Source organism: Stegodyphus dumicola, chromosome X2 (genome assembly GCF_044657685.1).
Source record: "Stegodyphus dumicola isolate Sdum_Otavi_A_Nest chromosome X2, ASM4465768v1".
Taxonomy (NCBI): domain Eukaryota; kingdom Metazoa; phylum Arthropoda; class Arachnida; order Araneae; family Eresidae; genus Stegodyphus; species Stegodyphus dumicola.
This window is the reverse complement of record NC_140781.1, coordinates 64,498,735-64,521,902: the sequence shown is the minus strand read 5'-3', so window position 1 is coordinate 64,521,902 and position 23,168 is coordinate 64,498,735. Positions and strand designations below refer to the sequence as shown.

The following is a 23,168-nucleotide window of genomic DNA, read 5'->3' as shown; positions in this document are numbered from 1 at the left end:
TAGTGAAAATCTGTTCAAATAATCAAATTGTTAAGGTTGTCATTATTTCAAGGCTAAATTTTGCATTAATAATAACATTTGGGAAGATTTAGTGCTCCTTTATTGAAAATATATTAGAATTTTGAACTTTTATTAAGACTAGAACTGAAAATATTTTTTTATTATATCAGAATGGCAAGTACTAGATAAACTCATGATTTTCCTTAAGTAAGAGTGGGGGGAAAAGAATTGTTAAATAACAATGTACATATGAATGATCAGGAAATAATTATTTTGTATAATATGACAGAAGGACTCAAATTAGAACATCCTTAAGTTTTATTACAAGCTGCTGTAAATAAATGTTTTGAAGTCCTTGCCCAGCCTTTATTATGGTTATAGATGTGTACTTCTGCTTACAAAAGTGTTTTAAATGATGCAAAGAATCATGTTTTGGCATTTTTAAGTTCAAAGAAATCGATTTTGTAAAAATTATGAGATCTGACGTTTTACACATACCTCCAGTCATTATGCTTATAGCTCATAATTAAGCTCATTAAAGCTCATAATCGTTTGACTCATGTGCAACAAAAATTTCTGAGTTGGTTATTAGTTTGATGAATTTGTCTGCAAACTGTTCAGTTCCTTCTGTATTAGCTGAAGCTAAAGCTTTTTCATGTGACATTCATAACTGCTTTATACCTTGGCAGTTTTTAAGTTTAATGAATCCACTAATCAAGTATGTGCTCTCAGCTCTTTTAAAGCTCATATCATTATGAAATATGTAGGTTATTCAGAAAGTAACTTACGTTTTAGAATTAAAAAAAATTAGTTAATTAAACATTTTTTATTACTTAAATTTGAAAGGCACACTGTTCAGCTATTCTTCTACATAATCTCCATATAAATTAAGTCACTTATCATAATAGTACATGAACTTGTTAATTCCATCATCATAGAATGTTGCCACCTGAGACTAACCATACACCAATGTCTGCATGCAGTTCCTCGTCATTATCAAAGTGCTGTATTGGAAGCCAAGCCTTCATATGTGGAAACAGGTAAAAATCGCTAGAAGCAAGGTCCGGACTGTGCGGTGGATGACCAAATAACTCCCATCCAAGAGCCATCAAGTTTTAATGGCTGTGGGTGGGGTGTCCATTGTCATGAATGGAAAAAAAAAAAAAGGTTGTAAGTCAGCTTTCCTCGATGCTTGTTTGTAGCGCTCTCCTTAATTTCTTTAATGTTTCGCAATACCTCTCACTATTTATGGTTTGACCACATTCGAGGTAATCCACCAAAAGCAGACTTTACCTGTCCCTGAAAACAGTTGCCATGATCTTTCTTGATGACAATGTTTGTAAACATTTCCTTGGTTTTCTGGGAGAACTAGTGTGACCCCTCTCCATACACTGTTGTTTTGTCTCACAGTCACAAACTTTACCTGAGTCTTCTGTTACGACACAATCAAGAGGTAATTCACCATGTTCTTGGTACGCCTTGAGAAATGTCAAAGCTGCTACCATGTGCTGCTTTTTGTGGTCATCTGACAAGAGTTTTGGTACCCATCTGGCACAAAACATGTGATAGCCTAGATCTTGCATCACAACACCAAAGTTTGTGAAATTTGAGGAAACGCTAGGGAAAGCTCCGAAATTGTGAAACGGCGGTTTTCGCAATGTTCTGTACCACTTCAGCAATGATAACAATGCTCTGCTGGCCACTTCACGCTTCCTCATGAATATTAGTGCAGCCATTTCTAAACAAGTCGCACCATTGTCTTACTCCGCCTTCACTCACTACATAGTCCCAGTGATGGGAATAGACACAATAAGGCAAGGCACTGAAACGATTTTATTCGATGCTGAGGGAGTGGTGCCCCAAGGCAAAGATGTCACAGAGATCTTTTCTTGTATTAAGTTCCAATGTTTTCATCCTTCCTGAGGCTATGTATAAAGCCAGGCAGGGACTGTGGGGTCTGTGCCGCCGTTGAGTAGCCGCCTCTGGAACTCTGGAGTCTGGATATCTCAAACCCGATAAGGTAATCTCCAGGATGGGGGTCCTGACTTTAGCATCCTGTTCCCATACATTGTACAAAGTTCCCAATAAATTTCAACTGGTCTCAGTTTTTTTTGCAATGAAAAATCTAATCACTAATTGCACTTCGCAACTGGGGGAGATTTTCTATTGCTGCACACATTTTAAACATTCACAGGGAACAGAGGCAACACTTACCACCAATGATTATAGCCATATGCTTAAGGATTCAGTAGACACTCTGACACCAAGATAGGGATGCTAGTACCACCTCTTGCCATGCAGCGGCGAAATGTAAGTTACTTTCTGAATAGTCCTCGTATTTTGGCTTGTACCATTAGTATTGAACCCATCAATGGCACACCTTTGCTGTGACACTGCCTCACTAATACAGTTGCCACTTTTAAATAATGAATGAATTTCTGTTATTCATTGCAAGTGGGGTTAGTTAGTTAGTTCTGAGCACTGGCCCCCAGCCCACCTAGAGTCAAAACCTGCCATATGGCTATGAGAGGACAGGCCAAGCCACAAAGGCATAACAAAAAAAAAAGTAAAGTAGATACATATACTCCAAACACTCTCTGTGAAATAGTATATAAATGTGCCATTTCCATTTCTGTGTTTTTTCCTAGGTTTAAAATCTTTATGAGTTTTACTTTCAATTAGTTATTATTTAAATCTTCTTTATATTATCAAAATTAATTTTAAATTTATAAGTTACCTCAATTATTTCTGCTTTCAGTATGATTTTCTGCTTTGTTATATCTCAATACCAATATTCTTATTCTCATTCACAGTTTGCATAATATCTCTTGCAAATTTTCCAAACAATTTATGATTACTAATTACTAAATAAATCCTCAAACTTCATAAATTTATATTTTTCTCTCACTCTTCCAGTCAGGCAACAGTCCTCGACGAAATGCTTTGAATCGCGTAATTTAGTACAAACTTTACATATATCATTTCCCTGGAGGTGGAACCTTTTTAAGTAAGCAGGGAACCTTCCATGTGCAGTGAAAATTTGATTGACATCTGCATCTCCTAAAATTCCCATTTTTTTGCTGATTTTTAATCATTTTAGACAGTTTTTGTTTCTTTCAGAGAGATCCCATTATTTTTCCCAATCTCTAATAAGCTTGTCATATATTATAGTACATGTCTTCTTTTTCGAATCTTGAATAAAAACCTTTTCGGTCCCAACTCCCAGGAAGGCTTCTTTCGCTAGAACATCTGCTCTCTCATTCCCATATTGACCAGCGTGAGCTTTGATCCAATCTAAATTCAAAACATACTTCTTTCATAGTTTTAAATATATATACTTAATTTCATTAACAATATTATTCTTTTGAAAGGGGCAGGAGAGTGCCATAAGAGCAGATAAGGCATCTGAGTATAAATTAATATAATACCCCATGGATAATTTCTTGATCCAGAATAAAGCCATTTTAATTGCCAACAATTCTGCTTGATAAACCGAATTTCTTGGCTTCAAAGTAAACGTTTTGTAATAAATTTGAATACCATGGAAAAATACAACACTCTCCGCAAACCCTGATCCATCTGTATAAATTTCAATTTCTCCAGCTGAAATATAGTCTTTATCGTAGGATATACCGTGGCTTAAAGTCAGATCATGTTCTAAAAAAGCCTCGCTGGTAATTGCTTTATCTTCATACATTATTTTCTGTTTTATATTATATTTCAGACAAAATTTGTCATAAGTAAATTTAAATTGTAGTGAGAGAGGCGGTACACCAGCCAGTAAGCACGCAACTTCTGTCAGGACTGTTCTAAATGATCTTGTAATTGCACAGGCCTTCTGCAATGAGTCGAATTTTTGCCTTGTCTTGACCAGCTCCCCTGCTCGATCACCCCATGCGCCAATACCATAAAGAATTTTTGGTATTGGGTTGTTCGGAAAGTAATTTCGTTTTTTTTTGGGGGGGGGACATTAAAGACAATTTTCGTATAATGAATAAATATTTTATTAAATTATATATTGGCCATTCTGGTCCAAAACCTTTTGCCATCTTTCTGGCAGTAACATGATTCCCCACTCATAAAAGTTTTGGTCCTTGCTGGCAAAAAACTGATTCAGGTGGTTTTTGACATCTTCATTTGAGGTAAAGGTTTTACCATCCAAAAAATTTTGCAGGGACCGGAACAAATAATAATCGGAAGGCGCCAGATCTGGAGAATATGGTGGTTGTTGCAGTATGTCCCATTCAAGCTGTAAAAGCTTTTGGCGAGTGACCAAACTTGTATGAGGTCTCGCATTATCCTGGTGGAACACTACACCCTTCCTGTTGGTTAATTCTGGCCTCTTCTGTTTAAGTGCATCATTCAAGCTGATGACAATAGACTTTCGAATTAATAGTTGTATTGTCCGGTAAAAGCTAAAAAAAAAAACGATTCCTTTGAAATCCCACCAAACGGACAGCATCACTTTTTTTTGGTGAATGTTGGCTTTTGAAACGCTTTGAGCCGGTTCATCTTTTCTGCTCCATGACCTCTTGCGTTTCATATTGTTGTATACAACCCATTTTTTGTTCCCGGTAATAATCTGCTTCAAAAATGGATAATTTTCCTGTCGTTTGAGGAGCGAATCACACACGTCAACGTGACGACACAAATTTTGCTCCGTAAGAACGTGGGGCACCCACATATCGAGCTTCGAGGTTAAGCCCAGGCCTTTCAAGTGGCCATAAACAGTCGAATTCGACAAATTTAACCTCTCACCGTTCTCTCTTGTGGTTATTCGCCGATTTGCATCAACTAATGCCTTTATCGCATCTTTGTCAGCTTCGACTGGCCTTCCAGACCGTGGTGCATCTTCGACATCAAAATTGCCGGATCGAAACTTTGCAAACCAGTTCTGGCACTGGCGTACTGTTAACACGCCTTCTCCATAAACATCCGTCAATTTTTTTCTCACTTGGACAGCATTTTTACATTTCTGAAGTAAAAAAGTAAAATATGACGAAAATGCTGCTTATTGCTCTCCATATTTAAAAGGGCACCAACCAAAAACTACTGCATAGAATTAATACAACTTTTTCACACACAAGCCTTGTAATATCAGCTCTCAAGACATATAATGGTTATGCGGCTTAAGTGTGAAGTTGGTTTCGAAAAAAATGTAATTAAGTACTCTGACGGGAAAAAACGAAATTACTTTCCAAACAACCCAATATAATAACATTTTTGTAAATATCCCTCAGGGTAGAGCTTTTGTCAGAAAGAGTGATTGGAGTAAAAGTATTTTTATAATAATTTAAAATTTTTTCTATCTTTCGTTGTATTGACTTAAAATGCTCTATAAAATTCAATTTATTGTCGATCACTACGCCCAGGTATTTAAAGGTATTCACAAATTTTATTCTTTTTTTATCATATTTCAAGCATTTCTCTCTCCGAGGGGAAAACATACCATTTGTTTTTTCAATATTAAATTCTATATTTTGCTCAGTACTCCATTTCTTAAAAACATTTTCAAGCAGGTTAAAAGTAGCATCTTTTTTTCTAAGGGAGTCTCCTGTAATAGTTACCATAATATTAGGTAATATTCATATCAGGTACATTTTCTTGCAGTAATTTATTTGCTGTGAGGCTCCAGAACAGGGGAGCACTACATGAGCCCTGGGTACAGCCTTTTTCAATTATAATAATGAAGATTAATTGTATTAGACAGGCATGAAAGTTTTCCGCGTTTTCGCATAATTCCGCTTTTTCGAATGTCACCCGGGTTGTTTCTGAGATCGATGCAGAGATCTGAGATTTAAGAAATCGTGACCGGGAAATGTGTGTGTGTGTGTGTGGGGGGGGTAAATGGAGGGCGTACTCTCTGTTCTTTTCTTTAAAAAAAACTTTACATCATGCCAAAGATCGCGAAATACATTGTTTCACATCAAGGTGAAGTAGATGGGCCTTATGTGGAAAGGCGGAACTAGATGTGTACGAATATCGAATCAAAGAAGAGCAAGCAACCGTCAAATGAGAGCTGACTTCAATAATTTCAGTGATCACTCCTGGCGCCATCTGTCGGTCATATGGATAACCACTTGCATTCTCCAGTACACAAAACTCTATGTAAAAATTTAAGGAATGCTCATAAACTGTACAGAGAAGAGCTAGAGGTAAAAAAGGAGGAGCGAGAATCTGGAAAAAACCAATTAAACATTGTAGAAAATAAAAAAGTATCAATGGATTGTATAAAAGCTGCTGAAAAGAAAGTGAAACTAGCTCACAAACGGAAATTAGAAAAGTTGGCTGCAAAAGTAGCAAAAAAGAAGAAGCTTTTTCCCTAAAAATTTTTAATCAGGATCGAGTGAGACAAACAAAATAGTTATTTTTTATATTCCTCCTTTAACTATATGTTATTTTGTAACTATATTATCTCACGACTACTTTTTCTGGTGTTGTATAAAGTACTGTTTATTGAACTAAAAGGGAAGATAATTGAAAGCTATAGTAACAGTTATATATATTTTTTATCTCTAAAACTTGTCATTGCATGAAAATGGGCAGTAATATATAACATGAATATGTATATTAGTGTGTTGTAATGTTGTGTACAGTATTCATGCATCAACTGTTAAGTTGCATAAAGAGCGTCTTAAAGAAGGTGAATTCATTACAATCTCTTGGTGATTTACTGATTTTTTTTTTTTTTTTACAAGTGGGAGATAAAATTAATAGCAAAATATTAAGTACAAGTATTATTTTAGTTTAATTATATGTTTAATACTTTCTATATTAAAAGGTTGATATTGTATTAAAATGTTTTTTTTGGGGGGGAGGGGAGGTCGCGCGTGCGCATTTAGTTTTTGTGTAATTTTGTGTCCGTGCGTTCAGCTTTTTTTGCCAACTTGCACTTTCATGCCTGATTAGAGTTGTATATAAAAATTAGTTCTCTACTCTCCAGATAACTTTTAATTATATCAAATAGATCTCTTGAGATGCCGATTTCTTTTAATATAGACAGTAGGGAGAACCAGCTAATAGAGTCAAATGTCCCTCGGACATCGAAGGAAACCAGGGCTACATGTTTACTTTGTTGCTTTTCTCTGACTTGTTGGGTCACATTGTATAATGCTAAATCAGTAGACATATTCTTTCGAAAACCATATTGATTTGAACTGATATTATTTTTCGTTAAAAAATGCTCAAGTCTTTTTGTGATGAGTTTATCTAGGATTTTCACACATGGCAGATGGGTCTATGTCCACCTGTAGATTTAGGAACAAGAATCAATTTTCCAAGTATCAGGAAAAGTCATTAAAATCATACATTTGTTGTAAAGAATTGAATTCCCCCAAAAGAATTCTTAATTAAAGTAGTCTCAATTCCATCGAGTCCAGGGGCAGTGCCATCTCTGAGGCTAGAAATAACATCAAATATCTCTTCATAAGTAAACGCCCGCTGTACCTTCTTGTTGCCTTCCATAAAAATATTTCGATAATCAGGATAATTAGAACAATAATCCAGCCTCGGTGTATTTAATCAACTCATCATAACATTCCATGGCAGACGTGGATACACTACAATTATCTCTATATAAAATAACTTTTCCCTTTCCTTTATTTGTGGCATATTTATAAAATTTGTCATAATAAATCTTGTTTTTAATTGCTTTTTTAAATACCACTAAAACTCTTGTAATTAATTTTCCTTTGTAATCTTGTCTCCACATCCAGGCACTTTATCTGAGAACTTTTTCTTGCAGCTTTTGTCTTATGTTTTAAAAATATCTTATTTAGGGGTCCACCAGGTTGTCCTCTGACACCCATTCTTTATTTTACATCTTAAAAATTTATTCATGTTTATTTTAATCTTTTTTTCTAGCCTGAGGACCACATTATTCAAACTGTCTCCATCTCTAACGGTCACGAGTTCATTTTCAAGTTTCATTATGTCTATTTTCAGTTTGTTGACAAATTTTTTCATTCTAAACAAATTGTAAGAATAAGAGAATTCGTATGAATTATTAATTTTTATAGCATTTAAATCAACATAAATATATCTATGGTCACTCAGGATAGGTTCATCTAAAATGTTCATTTCCACAGAGCTAAAATCTATACATGGTGACCCTAATATCAAATCGGTCCAACCAATTCCCACCGGGGAGGAGAAAGTCGGAGGTCAGTCATCTTTGTTGAAAAGTTTCAAATCATAAACTAAAATACCTCTTTGGTTCAGTGCCGTAGCACCCCAATTAAAATTTTTAGAATTAAAATCACCTAATATTATAAAGTTAAAATTGTACAATTTTAAAACGTTTTCTAAAGCGTATAAATGTGCATTCAAATCCTCCACCGGTGGGAAATAAACCGAAATAATACCAAAGTTATTTTGACCATCAGACGTGGAGACAGCCACAATACAATCTTGTACTACGTCCACTACAAATTCAGTTTTTCTTAGTAATAATGGTAGCGGTTCTACCCATTTCTGCATGCACAACTCTCCAAGTCCCCAGGGTATGCGCGATTTTATTTTGAATATAATAGGGCTCTTGTAAAGTAATAACGTCTAGTGTTTCTTTGATAATGGTATCAATTGCAGAGAGCCTACAAGCAGTGGCAGCACAGTGATTTAAATTACAGTTTAAAATTTTCATAGATAAAAAGGGTTCAGAGGTAAAAAGAATATAAATATATAATAAGATAAAATATGAGTTTACTACTTTGTTGCAAATATTTTATACTAAAATTGGTATAATCAACTAAAAAGTTTTTTTAAATTAAAATCATAAAATCACAGTCTCTAGCTTAATTATAAACAAAATCTAGAACAGTCACTGTGCGTAAAAGATCAAAATGAAAGGTAAGGGAAAATTCTTTTAAATAAAAAAATTCACTAAAGTGCAGAAATGTAAATCACAAATAAGGACAATGATTTAAAATGACCCAGCCGACCAAAATAAATAAAATAAACTTTATATATCAAGATGATCCTTAATAAATCTTAATTTTTTCCAAATACACAGGACATTCCTTAGCAAGAGCATCATGTTTCTCATGTTTCTCTATTTTAGTACTGAAACGTCGATTGTATTCTTTGCAATTAGTACAGCGAACAAAATCAGAAGAACACTTAGAACACTGATTCTCCACACACACTCCACTTCACGCTTCCTCATGAACATTAGTGCAGCCATTTCTAAACAAGTCGCACCATTGTCTTACTCCGGCTTCACTCATTACATAATCCCAGTGATGGGGACTGACAGAATAAGGCAAGACACCGAAACGAATTTATTCGATGCTGAGGGAGTGGTGCCCCAAGGCAAAGATGTCACAGGGACCTTTTCCTGTATTAAGTTCCAACGAAAAGCCGGGCAGGGACTGTGGGGTCTGTGCCGCCGTTGAGTCTCTGGAGTCTGGATATCTCAACACCGGTAAGGTAATCTCCAGGACAAGGGTTCTGACTTTAGCATCCTGTTTCCATACATTGTAGAAAGTTCCCGATAAATTTCAACTGGTCTCAGTTTCTTTTTGTAACCAAAAATCTAATCACACTTCTTAACTGGGGGAGATTTTCTATTGCTGCACACATTTTAAACATTCACAGGGAACAGAGGCAACACTTACCACCAATGATTACAACCACATGCTTAAGGATTCAGTAGACACTGTGACACCAAGATAGGGATGCTAGTACCACCTCTTGCCACGCAGTGGCGAAATGTAAGTTACTTTCTGAATAGTCCTCGTATTTTGGCTTGTACCATTAGTATTGAACCCATCAATGGCACACCTTTGCTGTGACACTGCCTCTCCAATACAGTTGCCACTTTTAAATAATGAATGAATTTCTGTTATTCATTACAAGTGGGGTGTGAGATTCCAACAAAATTTTGAAGGGAAACATTTTTGTTTTGTTTGTTCGTTTATGTTGCGTTAGTCTTGACTTCAAGTGCTTTACTCCTTGCATAGTTTTGGGACATATATGCCTTCATTCATTTTTTGCAGCAGTTCCACTTTTTGCCTAACTGACATCAAAACATTTCCAGATCCATCTGCAACTTCGGAATAAGACTATTTTCAACATAATTGAAAATTCAAAACTTAATTTTGATGAGCTAGTGTAATTAATAATAAGCTTTATCAAATTAGTAAATTGAAGAAGATTACAGTTTGCTGTGTCCACTAAAGTTAAATTAGTCAGAATGTTTCCTCTTTGTTTCCACTATACCGCCAGAAGAAAACCAGTATGAGCAGCATCTCATTCCAAACCAATACGTTTTGGCACTTCACTTATTATTTAAATTGAATAGAAAAATTCTACCCCTTCCCCACACACACATGTGCAGCCACACGAAAGCTAAAAGTGTGTTCATGACCAATATCAATACAGTATCAGTCAATATGTTGTCATTTGCCCTGATGCTATTTCCTATCAGCTGATGTTTGAAACTGACATGCATAAATTTCAATTGGGAGAAAAATCACAATTATAACACACATGCTCTTTATTTGGTATTATATTCTCTTTTCCTAGATTTACAAAGGAATGATGCAAAGATTCATGTTTTGATGTTTTAAAACAAATTTCTTTAAAAATGTATAATTGCAGTTTATTTAAAAGTTAATAAAACTGAATCATTGCAATTTCTTAAGTTTATGAATTTTATATTTTAATTTTTTTAATATGTATTCACTTTTTGATACATTAATTATAAACTCCGAAATGTTAGACTGTAATCTGAAATTTTTAAGTTAAATTTTTGACTGTATATTATTAATATATATATATATATATATATATATATATATATATATATATATATATATTTTTTTTTTAATTAGGATTGCTGTTGTTGGAAAAAAATTTGAACCTATTTGTGATCTTACTGAGAAGTGGTATGGCACTAAGTATAAACTGGTACCAATACAAGAAGAAATATTAGAAGTGCGTTGTTTTTATTGTCAATAATTTTAACTGGTAAAATTATAGCACAAAGGACTAAAATTTATACCCATGTTCAGTCACCTTCTGATTTACCTGGGTAATACCTGGAACAAAATTCAGAGTAAACTCAAAATTGCATTTAATTAGTGCAGTTAAAAAATGGGAGCTGTTATCCATATTATTAATGAAAAATGATATTAACAATTTCCTTCTGTTTTCAAGCAGTTTTGTATTTTCAAGCTGTTTAATGTGGAGAATAAGGTCTTTTGGGGACACAAATTAAATCAGTATTTAACACAAGAAATAATGTTTCTGTTATTTCACAATAAACAAAAGTTTCTGTGAAACAAAGTTAGATTTTTAGTTGCAATTACTTTTTTGCAATAGTTACTGTTAACCTGCCTCTTGTAAATAGAAAGTTGACTTTATTTGGGTTGGTGAAACTCCTTTAGTGTAAGTCACTCTCCAAATTTAACATAAATTTCATGTTTTGAACTCATATTTTGAGATAAATCACAAATGCCTTGAATAAAATTTAGGTTTCTAAGCATCAGGCTATCTATATTGCATAATACAAAATATGACTTATCATAATGCATTTATTGCTTTAACCCGGCGGAAGTCGCACCAAGAAAAGTTACTAGAGTGGGTGCGTGGGGTATCACATATCCCAATATTTAACATACGATAAAAATAGTTTTATTTAGTTTTAAAGCTGTTTTTCTTGTTCTCGTGTATTATAAATCCGTGAATAATAATTGGGTTTCAAAAAATTAATTTCCAAAATAATCTTAGAGTTAAAATTAAGATAAATGAAAATATTAAAAAAATAAACATCATGCTTCCAAGTTTCATTGCATCTCTAATACACAATGCTTCTGTTATTTCTTCACACTTTGAACGAAATACATTCATGTGCTCTTGGCACAGAATGTTTTCACATTTTAAACATTCCATACACGTTCTTCTGTCCTTGGCGTCAGGGCAAAAAATTTATCACATCTTTCATACTTAGTTGTTTCGAATTTCATGTATTCGTTTTAATTCTTCGTTGAAACTTCTGCTTTCGTTTTGCACGCAGTACGTTAGTTTCTTGGTAAAGTATTAATCTCCGATCCTTGTTCAATACTTTTTTCATTAACTGTAATGCTAAGTCCTTCAAAAACAGACTTCTGTTTCTGGTTGGTGGATTAGCAGTTGAATGTAATATAATTCAAGTATTTATTGCAGCAGCATTCAGTGCAGGAAAGAAAATTACCATTGGCCACCTCCTTGTTATTCTGGCAATTGAATAATTGTCTGACATTTCATCCGCCATATCCATTGCTCCTTTAGTCATATTATAAAAACATATAATTCTTGACGTTTTATTTTCTCCAATAGTATCATCTATAGTATGATCGTTATATAATGTTGAAAGCATAAGAACAGTCTTTCCTTTTTTACGAACATCAGGAATTAATGTTTTATCTTTTTTGAAACCAAAACAGTGTAGAAAATATTCCTAGTTTCATCTTTAGTTTCCGAAATGCAAGCTTCATCGCTTTCAAATATTTCTAATAAATCTCACAGGCTTTGCATCTCCAATTCATAGGGAGTCATTCTTTTTATCATAATGCAGTTAAAAATGTTTAAGAATTTAATGTCAAGTACTTTAAAATCACTTGCAAGTAGAAATATTTACTGTTACACTCTAAAAATAAATTTCTGAACTAAATATTCAGTCAGAAAAACACTTACGCAGACAGGCGCGTCGAGTGTATCATACCCCAGTTCCAACAAAATACCGATAAATCTTTTTCTGAAACACGCAGGCAAAGAAAAAGTGGTTCTAAACGTCAGCCACAACTAGAAACTCAGCTACTGAAAGCAGCATAGAATTTCAGTTTCACAAGTTAGGAATATTCATTCCAGTTTTATGTAGGGGTGGGGTATGATACACCCCACGCGCTTTCCCGCCGGTTAATGCAGTGCCTAAACTTTTTCATTCATAACCCCTTTTTATCATTGAGATTTTTTTTAGATCTGAGATATTAAATATAGAATTAAAATATAAAAGTGAATATTTTCCCATAAATATTTCACTTATTTGCTAAACAATATACATAGGAAAAGTAATAGTTTTATAATTAGTTTTAACTATACAAAAATGATGAAAGAAAATCAGATTTTAATGAGATGGATATGCTTGTTTTTTGCTGCATAACAAATAAATCTTGGTATGGTATTTGACACTGCTGGACATAAGCATTAGTATTTCTCAGTGTTTAACAGCATTTGGGTAAATGCTTAAACTGATAAAAGTCATTTTAACATAAATATGTGCATCCAAATAGCAAAATATTAAATGCTACATTAGAAATTATGGAAATCCATGTTTTGAGTCATTCAACAGCTAAAAAAATTCACATTGGGCTTTAGTGGGTTATTAATCTCATTAATTTCAATTAATGCAATCTCCTTAAAAAATTCTCAGTAATGTAATTTCTTTAAATTTGTGTATGTGAAATAAATTTTCACATTCCCATTTGAGGCTGCAACCCATAGTTTAAAAAATATTGCTGTAATGTAATGAGGGTAAATTGTTTGAATTATATTATATCAGTCTGGCACTTTAAAGCTTACTGTCACCCAACTGAAATGGGGCTTGTAACATATCATGTATTTCTCTGCTCAGTAGCTATAGTTCTTAAGAAATTGAAAGTCCTGAATGATCTGAGATGAATAAACTTTAAGCACTTCAAAAAAAGAAAAAAAGGATAGAAAAAAATTTTATTTATATTATGTAATCTTTATACAAGAACTTCTGCACTTACCAAGAATTTGATGATTAGCATTGTAGACTGATTTCCAAAATTTAAGCAATAAATTGGAAAATCAAGAGACATCGCCTTAAAGTAGTTTGTAATTCTAATATATTACAAATAACGTCAAGCTGTGTCGAGTAGAATTATGCAAAAGATTGGTACTGCCATCGCTTTACATAAATACGATACAGCTTCAAATCAGCTGTTTTTACCAACAGAATTGTGCTGGTTGCCATACCAATTTGTAACTATTGGTTCAGCCTATAGAAGATCTGCTGAAGGTAAGCCAGGGGTTACTTCTTCAGATGACTGGTATTTGTGACTTAATGAATTTTGCAGTAGGACTGCAATTCCATCTCAGCTGAGATCGCTTATTTCGACTACAAAAAGAAAAGGTCAGCCACTAGAGTACCCAGAAGGCTGCATGAAAAAAGGTTTGTATGCTAGGTGACCAGCATTGTTTTTTCCACTTACCCTCTACCACCAGAGGGATCATTTTTATTGAGCACTTGTGTAGTCTTGTAAAACTGGACTGAAAATCAGTGGTCTTTCCTCTTCTCTGATGAGTCTCGTTTTGCTTTACAGAGTAATTCTCAATGTACGTATGGAGAGGAGAGAAGCAAATACTTCATATCTTGTGTCTCACATATGGGAAAAAGAGGACTATGCAGAAGGTAGTGTTCTTGTTTAGGGAGGAGTATTTTGAGTGTGCTGTCACATGAAACAGTCATTGCTGATGCAGAGATGACATATTAAATCTTATTGTTTGTCAGTGTGCTGCTGCAATTGGTGATACCTTCATTTTGCAAGTAGATAATAAGTGCCGTCATACTGCTCTCCCTGTGCACCATTTTCTTTAAGCAAAAACTGTAGTCCAGATGGGATAGCCAAGTACACTTAAGCCCATTAAGCATGTGTGGAATGTTCCGGGATGCATGCTGCTAGCCTCCAAACATTAGAGGCTTAGAACTGCTTTATGTGATCAATGAGCATTGCTACTAATGCTGTTGATTGGTATCATAAGCAGAACGAGATATTGCTATTAAACCTGTAATGCTGCTCGTGATGATCATTTTAACTATTGAGAATGTTTTTATTTATTTATTTAATTTGTATATCTGAATTTAGGAGATTTTATGTTCATTTTTATATCACAAAATGTAAATGCTCTGTAATGTAATAATAACATTTTCTTGTGTCTTTAAATTAAATGTGATGTAATAAATATTATCGTCAAGTTTCATCCAATGTTCCTTGCTGAGAGTTATTTTAAAGTTATTAATTTTCTATTTGTTGCTTAACTTTAAGAAACCATTGTAATTCCCTGCTCAGATTATATTTTTTATATATTGTGCTTCTGATAAAAAGGGATCAAGAACAGTTATGAAGAATTTCTTTGTTATTAATCTTGAATTATGGTGAAATATTTCTTGTAATCAAATGTGATGCACATCTTATGCATTTTTTAGTGTTAAATGCATTTTTGTGTGCTCTTAGTTTTATTCCAGAAATCATCAGTAATGTCTCCTTAATTATCTTTTTAATCCTTTAAAGCATTTAGATTGTTTATGAAACGTATGTTTTTGCTGTCTAGCTAAAACCTTTGATTTATATCCATCTGGAGGTAATATACACTTTTTCAGTTCACTCCTGCTGACAATGGAAAAGAAAAAGTGTGTAAAACTTTGTTAAGATTGCACTAGTTGAAATATTGTTGAAGTTAAGGCATAAATTTGTGTAACAATTAAGAATTTGTTAAAACAATTATTTCTATTTATTTCTTATGAGGTGTATTTTTTCCTCAAAATACATGAATACATGTTTCTTGAAATTGGATAACTATAATAGTTTTCTTATCTTTCAGAAATGGAGGAAGGTTGAACCTCATCCTAAGTTCAGATTGCCTCCTCCAAATGAATTTATACCTTCTGACTTTAAATTGGTAGCCAGAGAAAAAGAAGTAAGGATCTAATTTTTCTAAAGCTGCTTTTATATTCATTCACATTAATTCTTTTTTTTTTAACCATTTTTAAAATTTTTTCCAGGTTAACAAACATCCTGTGCTGATTAAAGTAAGTAAAGAATATTTAGTTTTTAGACAGTGTTATCTGATCCAAATAATTGTATTAATGCTATTTATTTCCCAGAACACTATAATGGGGCGTTTATGGTTCAAGCAAGATGATCAGTTTTTGCTACCAAAGGCTTGTCTAAATTTTGAATTTGAGAGGTATGAGTTAAATATTATGCTAAATTTAAATTTTGTTTGTACATCATTTAGAAAATAAGTGTCATGCATAGTAGTGTTTGGTGTTTATTCTATAATACCATATTTTCCCCTCTCTTCTGGTTGTCTTTGCTGCAGGCATATTGCAGATAAAATGTGAGGCTACTGTTTTTGAGTTGGGATTTTTCTATTTGTACTTTATCTTGATGTTTCTCCCAATACATGTGCAAGTAATTAAAAGATGAGGCAAAGTGGTACTAAATTTGAGATGATATTGTTTAATGAAGCATTCTTAAAATATTTCGTGTTTAGGGGAGTTTTCACTCAACTGTGCTTAACAATGTTTGATAATGATTTATAATGATAAACACAAGTCTTATGAATTATAATGTATCATTATAATAAATTTTAATGATAACTCAAGAATGGTAATGAATTTAATCTTTTTAATGAAATTAATTACATTTTCAGCATCAGGTTAACTATCATCAAGTGACACTAAATGTTAATGGAAGTAGAATGGCAATACTGCAGCCACTAGAATTTCAAGGGATTATAGTTATCATCAGTCTCTTTGCAAACTATTTGCATCAAAACATTTCCCTTTTTTGTGTGCACATAGTACTTATTACATTCATTGATAAAACATCACACAAAGGATCTAATTCTAGAACACATGGTGCTAATTACTTGATGATACAAAGTAGAAAAACAGTCTCAAAGTTAAGAAAAGAAAGATCTTTTTTGCATATAACTGTTCCATCCTGAAACTGATGTATCTTTATAGAAAAAAAACTTTTTAAAAATTTTATTAACAACTTTTTATTTCCTTGTATGAAATAAGAGAAATATTGTAATCGCGAAAAATTCGGGTATTATGTTTCAATGAAAATAGCCATTTTGTCTGCTCTCAAACCCATTTGAGTAATTTTTTTGCATAACGTCTGTATGTACGGACAGAATGGAGGACTTTTTTTTTTCCAAAACGGATCGCAAAATGGATTCTGAAGTTTTTTTGTTTTTTTGTGGCATCTGTATGATATGTGTGTGTATCTTGCATAACTCAAAAACGAGTAGCCATAGAATGTTGAAATTTTGTATATAAGACTGTTTATGACATGTAGCTCTGCACCTCCCCTTTTTCGTTGCAATTGGCTGGACCAAACATGTACTTAAATCAACATGTAATTTAGTGTTTGATAAAGCTAATGCTGATAAAAACTACTGTTAGATTATTAACAACTTGTGAATTATTGTTAAAGTTAAAAATCTAAAATTTTACAATATTAACTACTATGATTTTGAAAATCTTTACACGTCTCTCCCACTCAAAAGAAATCTGTGAAAGTCTTCTGGAGCTACCAGATTTTTTTCCTGGAATGCTTACTGTTTTGGATTTGCAAAAACGAAAAGAAAATCTTTTATTTCTCACTTTTCAATAACTGCATAAAACATTCAAAATTTCTCTACCTACAAACACATGGGATTCCAATGGGAAATTTTTAATCAACTCGTCTATGCAAACTATATTAGTTTTCTAAAGAATAAAAATGTCTTAAAAATCTTTCTGATAATGATTTCAATAATTTTGAACACACTTTCAAATATATTGATGATATTATCACTTCCAACAATAATAATCATATTGAAATTAGAAACATCTAACCCAACCGTCTAAAACTTAATAAAACCAATAAAAATCAGTTAACAATAGATTATCTAGATCTTAGCATTCATAATTTCAAAGAAATTAGACTATTTGATTAAGAGAATTTAATTTTTCTACAAGAAAACTTATAAATTGGTACTCCAATATATCTAAAAAAGTAATAGCAAATGCAATTTCTAATCAAATTAACAGATTTAAAAATCATTTGCACTGATATGGAACAACAACAAAAAGAAATTGTTATTCTTTCTAGAAATTCCAATTAACTTCATTAACAGTCTTTTGAAAAAATCTGAAGTAGGTCTACACCTATATATATATATATATTTTTTAGTATGAAATATTTTTATCTGAAAACTCAAATAGAGAAAGATTAAGAAGGGTGTTTTAGGAAGTTTTATAGTATTTTTTTCTATTAATGTATTAATAAAGGACTTACTATATTCTTAGTCGTCATAAGCCCATGGTGTGATATTTTTTTAACTTTTCTAACCCTATTTCTTTTCTTCGTTTTCTCTTTTAAAAATTTTTAAAAATTATTACAAGCATTTAAATCACCATTTTGAAGATTTCTTCGCCATCCCTAATTTGTTTCGCCAGTGATGCCAAACTGGCAAACATAGGTGTCCTTTTTTATTCTAATGCTTTCGCTACTCGTCTTTGTTTCATAATTTGTAGTTGGTTAAAAATATTCTGTATTTATTTCATGAAAGTGTTCTATTTCTACGTTTTAATTTTAATTTTTCAATATTAATCTTGCATTTTGTGAAAAAGTATACTTAATTAGTTTAACATTAGTATTTTTTCATATGAATTATTAGTCTATGTCTCTAAACTATTGATTCTGCGACCATTGAGTAAATTTTCTATTATTTCAATTCAAATTTCAGTTAAAAGTGTAAAAGCAATTTCCATTGAATTTTTGGACTTAGAATTCTTATTTAACTGTGTCAGGGAGGACTTTCAGCTGAATTGTTATAAATAATTAAATACTTTAGAATGGTTCATCAACTAATTTTTGCTAACAGAAATGCAGTGGTTTTCAAGTCTAAGAGGTAGGTATGCAATTGAGTCTGATGTATCCTCCACTTGATAACATAAGGTATTTTCTTTCTTCTTTCTGCATGCCTTCGTGGTGTAATGGATAGCACACTGGACGCGTATTCGAGAGGTCCAGGTTCGAGTGCCAGCAAAAGCATTGCTTTTTTCTCAAGTCTCCAGCATAAAAATGACCTAATGTCTGCCCAAACTAAAAGGTGGTGGATGATCATTCTTTACCACCAGGATTTGGCTTACCTAATGTCTCTACAACATTTTATCAGATTTGATTGAATTTCTCTTTTGTATTTTTTCTGGATTTTATAATTTTGGAGGTTTTAGTATTTCACTTTTCTGTACATATTTACAGGGTATTTTAAAATTTAATGGTTTTGAATTTCACTTCTTTTGGGTCTTTGTGAAATTGCTTCTAAATTTCTTACTTTTTGTCAATACTGATTAATTTTTAGTAGCGTATTGCACTGAAGTACCTGGAATATGACCCTGAGCTCAGTGAGCCCAGTATTTTTATTCTTATATGGTGGCAAATTGTACATTTTTTGCTTTAAAAGTGGTTTAATTATATTATTTTTGTGTTCCAGTTCAAGGTTTTATGCCTTTAGTTAATCTGCATGCCATAGTTGTAGATTTATCAACATTTTTAAAATTTAAGCTCTGTTAGGCCTAATGAGACCACTATTTGTGTACATTTGAAACACTTAGCAGAATAGTGAAATAAGTCAGCTGGTGCACCAACTTCAGGGTCATTTTGCGCAGTAATAGTAAACTTCCAGATTTGTGCATCGAAAATTTGGTCTTTCTGCCCATTATCTGAATCCCTTGGTGTGGTGTAGAAACTTGATAATTTTAATTGTAAATTTTTTTAAAATTGTATTTGATATTTTTGATTTTCCTGTATTTTGCAATTTTCAAGGAAGTTGTTTTGAGCTTTTATCTATTTTGCCATGAAGTGAGAACTGAATTGATTAAATGAGAGATATATTTCTAATGAAATTCAAAGAATGAGTTTAAATGATGTGTAAAATTTAACAAATCATACAGGGAGGTCATGTTTTGTTCACATCAGATATTTTAAGTGCTAGAGATTTTATCAAGCAATCCATTAAAAATGTTAATAGTACATGGCTGATAAATGCACACTTTGTGCATTTTTATTGGACAAAGTGCAAATGTTGTGCTGTAATTGTTCATTGGCTTTTAATATTTTATTTAAATATTACAGTAAAAAGCAATTAAAGAAGTGTTGCCTAATTATATGCAATAATAATAAAATATACTTTTCTTTGTCTATCCCTTTGTTTTTAAATTGTGATTATATGTCAAGAAAATAATGCAGGATCATGTTGCTTCAAAATATTCTGCTTTAAAAGAGTAGTAAAATACAAAGCGTGTAGCTGAAAAATGGGTATTAGAAAATAAAAAGTGACTGGAAACAGCTGGTTAAATTATGCATGTGCTGCAGCTACAAGTGGTAAAATAGATAGCTATTTTCTGTGTTGTTACGTGTCTGGTCTTTGCAGTAATAGTGGCTGCAAAAAACGTGACAGAAATCAGAACAAATATTCAAGTCAAATTAAAATAATTAAATAGGAAGTAAAATGTACTTGCTGAACTTTAGCTTAACCTGAATCTTTTCACAAAGCAATTACTACTAGTGAAGCTAAAGCTGATTAAGTATTTCAGTCACTGCAAGAAGTAGTAGAGTGACAGTCATCCATAGTTTCCAAAGGCTGTTTCTGGAACTCAAGAACTCTGCACGTAAATGCATTAATTTGCATTCTGGAGGCGAGCAAAGGTGAAAGTATGAATATAGTAATAAGATAACATTAAATATCTTATTACTATATTCATACATAGTATGAAACTCTACAAATGTGAATGCTAAAATTTAAAAAATTGCTGATTGAGGTGCTAGTATTCTTACCTTGGAATTTAGAAATTTCGCTTAAGTGCGGTATGCACAGTTTTCGCTAATACCATAATCTCATATATTGTATGCAAGATGGTACTTAAAATGTGGATTATGTACTTAAATGTGGATGGTACTTAAAATGTGGATTGATGCACGAAAACAAAAGGATAGTATCTGTATGTGCACTTTTGGGTGCCAAAAAGAATTTGTGCTTTGCATAACACTCGACAATTTAACATGCACTGTTTTCATCTAGAGCACCTTTTTGTGTTACATTAATCTAAACACATCTCATCTGTTCACTAAATACATTTCATCTGTAATTCACTCAAATGTAATGATGCAGTGAAAATAACTCAGGACAGAACATGCACAGTTATGTGACAGCAACTGATGATTACATCAACATCACCAGTGGCCATTGCAAGCATTTTCTGTAAAGCAAAATTCTCCTGTTCATGAACAAGGGTACATTCTGCATCAGGATTCCAATTATTTTTCCAAGCCAGTTTTATTTTGACCACCATGTATAAAGTATGTTTTTTGTGAGATTTTACATTTAATTAAGGCTGAAAAATAATGGTACCACTTTCTGTCACCTTTTAGTATTTCATGACAGATGTTATTTAAAATGTGACACCTTATAACACATGGTGTTTATCCCTTTGTGGACAAAAATAAAATTCTGCTTAATGTAACAGTTTGTATGAAGCAAATTATCTGCAGTTACTTAAATATCAGTGTTGTTATAAAAAATTGTTATAATCATATTTTTATTTATTTTTCATTTTAGCCCTATGGCTTACATTGATCCATTGCATTATAATATGAACTACATGTTCATCCAGTTAGTAAAAGATTCCCTGAATGAATACACATATGCTGCTGAGCTGGCTGGACTTTCATATCAACTCACAAGCTCAAAACTTGGAATAAATGTAAGTCTTTGATGAAGTTGTTCATTTCTCACATTTATAATCATGTGATATGCAGTTATTATATTGATAATTATATAGCACTGTAGAATTGTCATAATAGAGAGTTAGCCTCAAATTTTGGATGCAAAGATAACCTGCAGGAAAGAACAAATTGTGAAAAGATTTCTGAAATATAAATGTTGAAATTTATCTCTGACATTAATTCAGTGCAATACCTTATATTTAACAAGAGAAGGGAAGGTTAATTTTGAAATGCAGACAAATTGCAAATATTGAATTTTTAGCAACCTTTTTTGAAAAATTCTGAGACACAAACCAGTCATTCTGATGTAAAACATGGATTTATTGAAAATACTGAAACTGTATGCAGTTTTTTACTTCGAGTTTTCATTGGTGAGAAATCTCAGCATATTTTGTGTTCTGAGAATGACATTTCTTATTAATTTTAGCCCTAAAATAATTTCTATACAGCCTTAGGACAGTAGTTTGTAAAAGTAAGTAATGAGAAAAGAATGTCACCATTTTTTTCTCCCCGCATTATCTGAGTGGGTAAGGGAGGCGTTTACTGATTTGATTGACCGGTTTTTCCTATAGTTATTTCAGTCATGTAATTATTTGTTGTAATATATGTTGCTTTCCATCACCTTTAATATGAATCATTGGTATTATGTCAATTTATGTGTTACAATTATGTAAATATAAGATACAATGATACTTCTGATAAAACCACCCATGATTACAGACAGTTTTCATTTTATCTAGAGGTGCCTCGGTAAACATAACTAATGTAGATGCATACTACCAATGTTTTTATGAGATATTGGCCATTTTCATATGTGTTTGTCATGAGAGATCTCACTTTATTTTCCCATTGTCAAGTTTCTTGTAATTGTGGAATTATTTTTCATTATTTAAATAAGTTGAATATTGCTTTTTATGAAATTTATGTGAAAATGTGTACAGTAAAGTAATTCTGCTTCAAAGTCCCAAGGAAAACAATGAAGCTTGAATTAACTCACAAGTACAAACAGTCGGTGCTAAAGAATTTTGTCTGAAGTTAGTAGATGTTATAGAACAGTGTTTATAATATTAGCTATTACATAATAATCACTCCTCACCTAGAGCAATGAGCTCACCAAGAGACAAAACAATAACGCATGCATGGCTGATGCTGGAGTAAATGCCCATGTACTGTTTTTCCACATTTAGAATGTGTAGCGACATAATGGGATAAGCAGTTAATTTATCAAATTTCAGTAAAGTTCAAGTCATTAAGACTTACTCTTATCGACTGTGCTGTATGGTTGGAGAAGCGTCAAGTCACCAGCCCATGGTTTTTCGGCCACAGTGCATTGATTCCAGAGGAGAGCAGAGAGTGTTATACATTGTTCCACATGACCGAAGGGCTACAGATGCCAGACTCAGAGTACAAGAGTGGCAAAGTAGACAGTGTGCTTCAGCACACAAGGCAGCATACAATGGCTGTGTATGGGCCTGCGCAGCTGGCGACCAAACCACATCCCTATACTCATGGCACATCATCACCAACAGCACCTGCAGTGGGCAAAGGCACTTGGGTATTGGACCATGGAATGGTAAAACATCACTTGGTCTAGCGAAT

The 23,168-nt window shown here is 32.8% G+C and overlaps 1 protein-coding gene across 4 annotated transcripts in view; it reads left to right on the top strand.

Annotated features, from left to right (window-relative positions):
- The window catches only part of Ide (Insulin degrading metalloproteinase), a 215,347-nt gene that overhangs the window by 101,852 nt on the left and 90,327 nt on the right, over positions 1–23,168 (top strand). For all 4 annotated transcript variants that reach the window (XM_085809700.1, XM_035365568.2, XM_085809701.1 and 1 more), the window contains 5 exons: positions 10,833–10,935; positions 15,607–15,702; positions 15,788–15,814; positions 15,890–15,972; positions 21,403–21,547. In XM_085809700.1, coding sequence (XP_085665826.1) covers positions 10,833–10,935; positions 15,607–15,702; positions 15,788–15,814; positions 15,890–15,972; positions 21,403–21,547 — 454 coding nt within the window. The remainder of the gene's footprint in view (positions 1–10,832; positions 10,936–15,606; positions 15,703–15,787; positions 15,815–15,889; positions 15,973–21,402; positions 21,548–23,168) is intronic.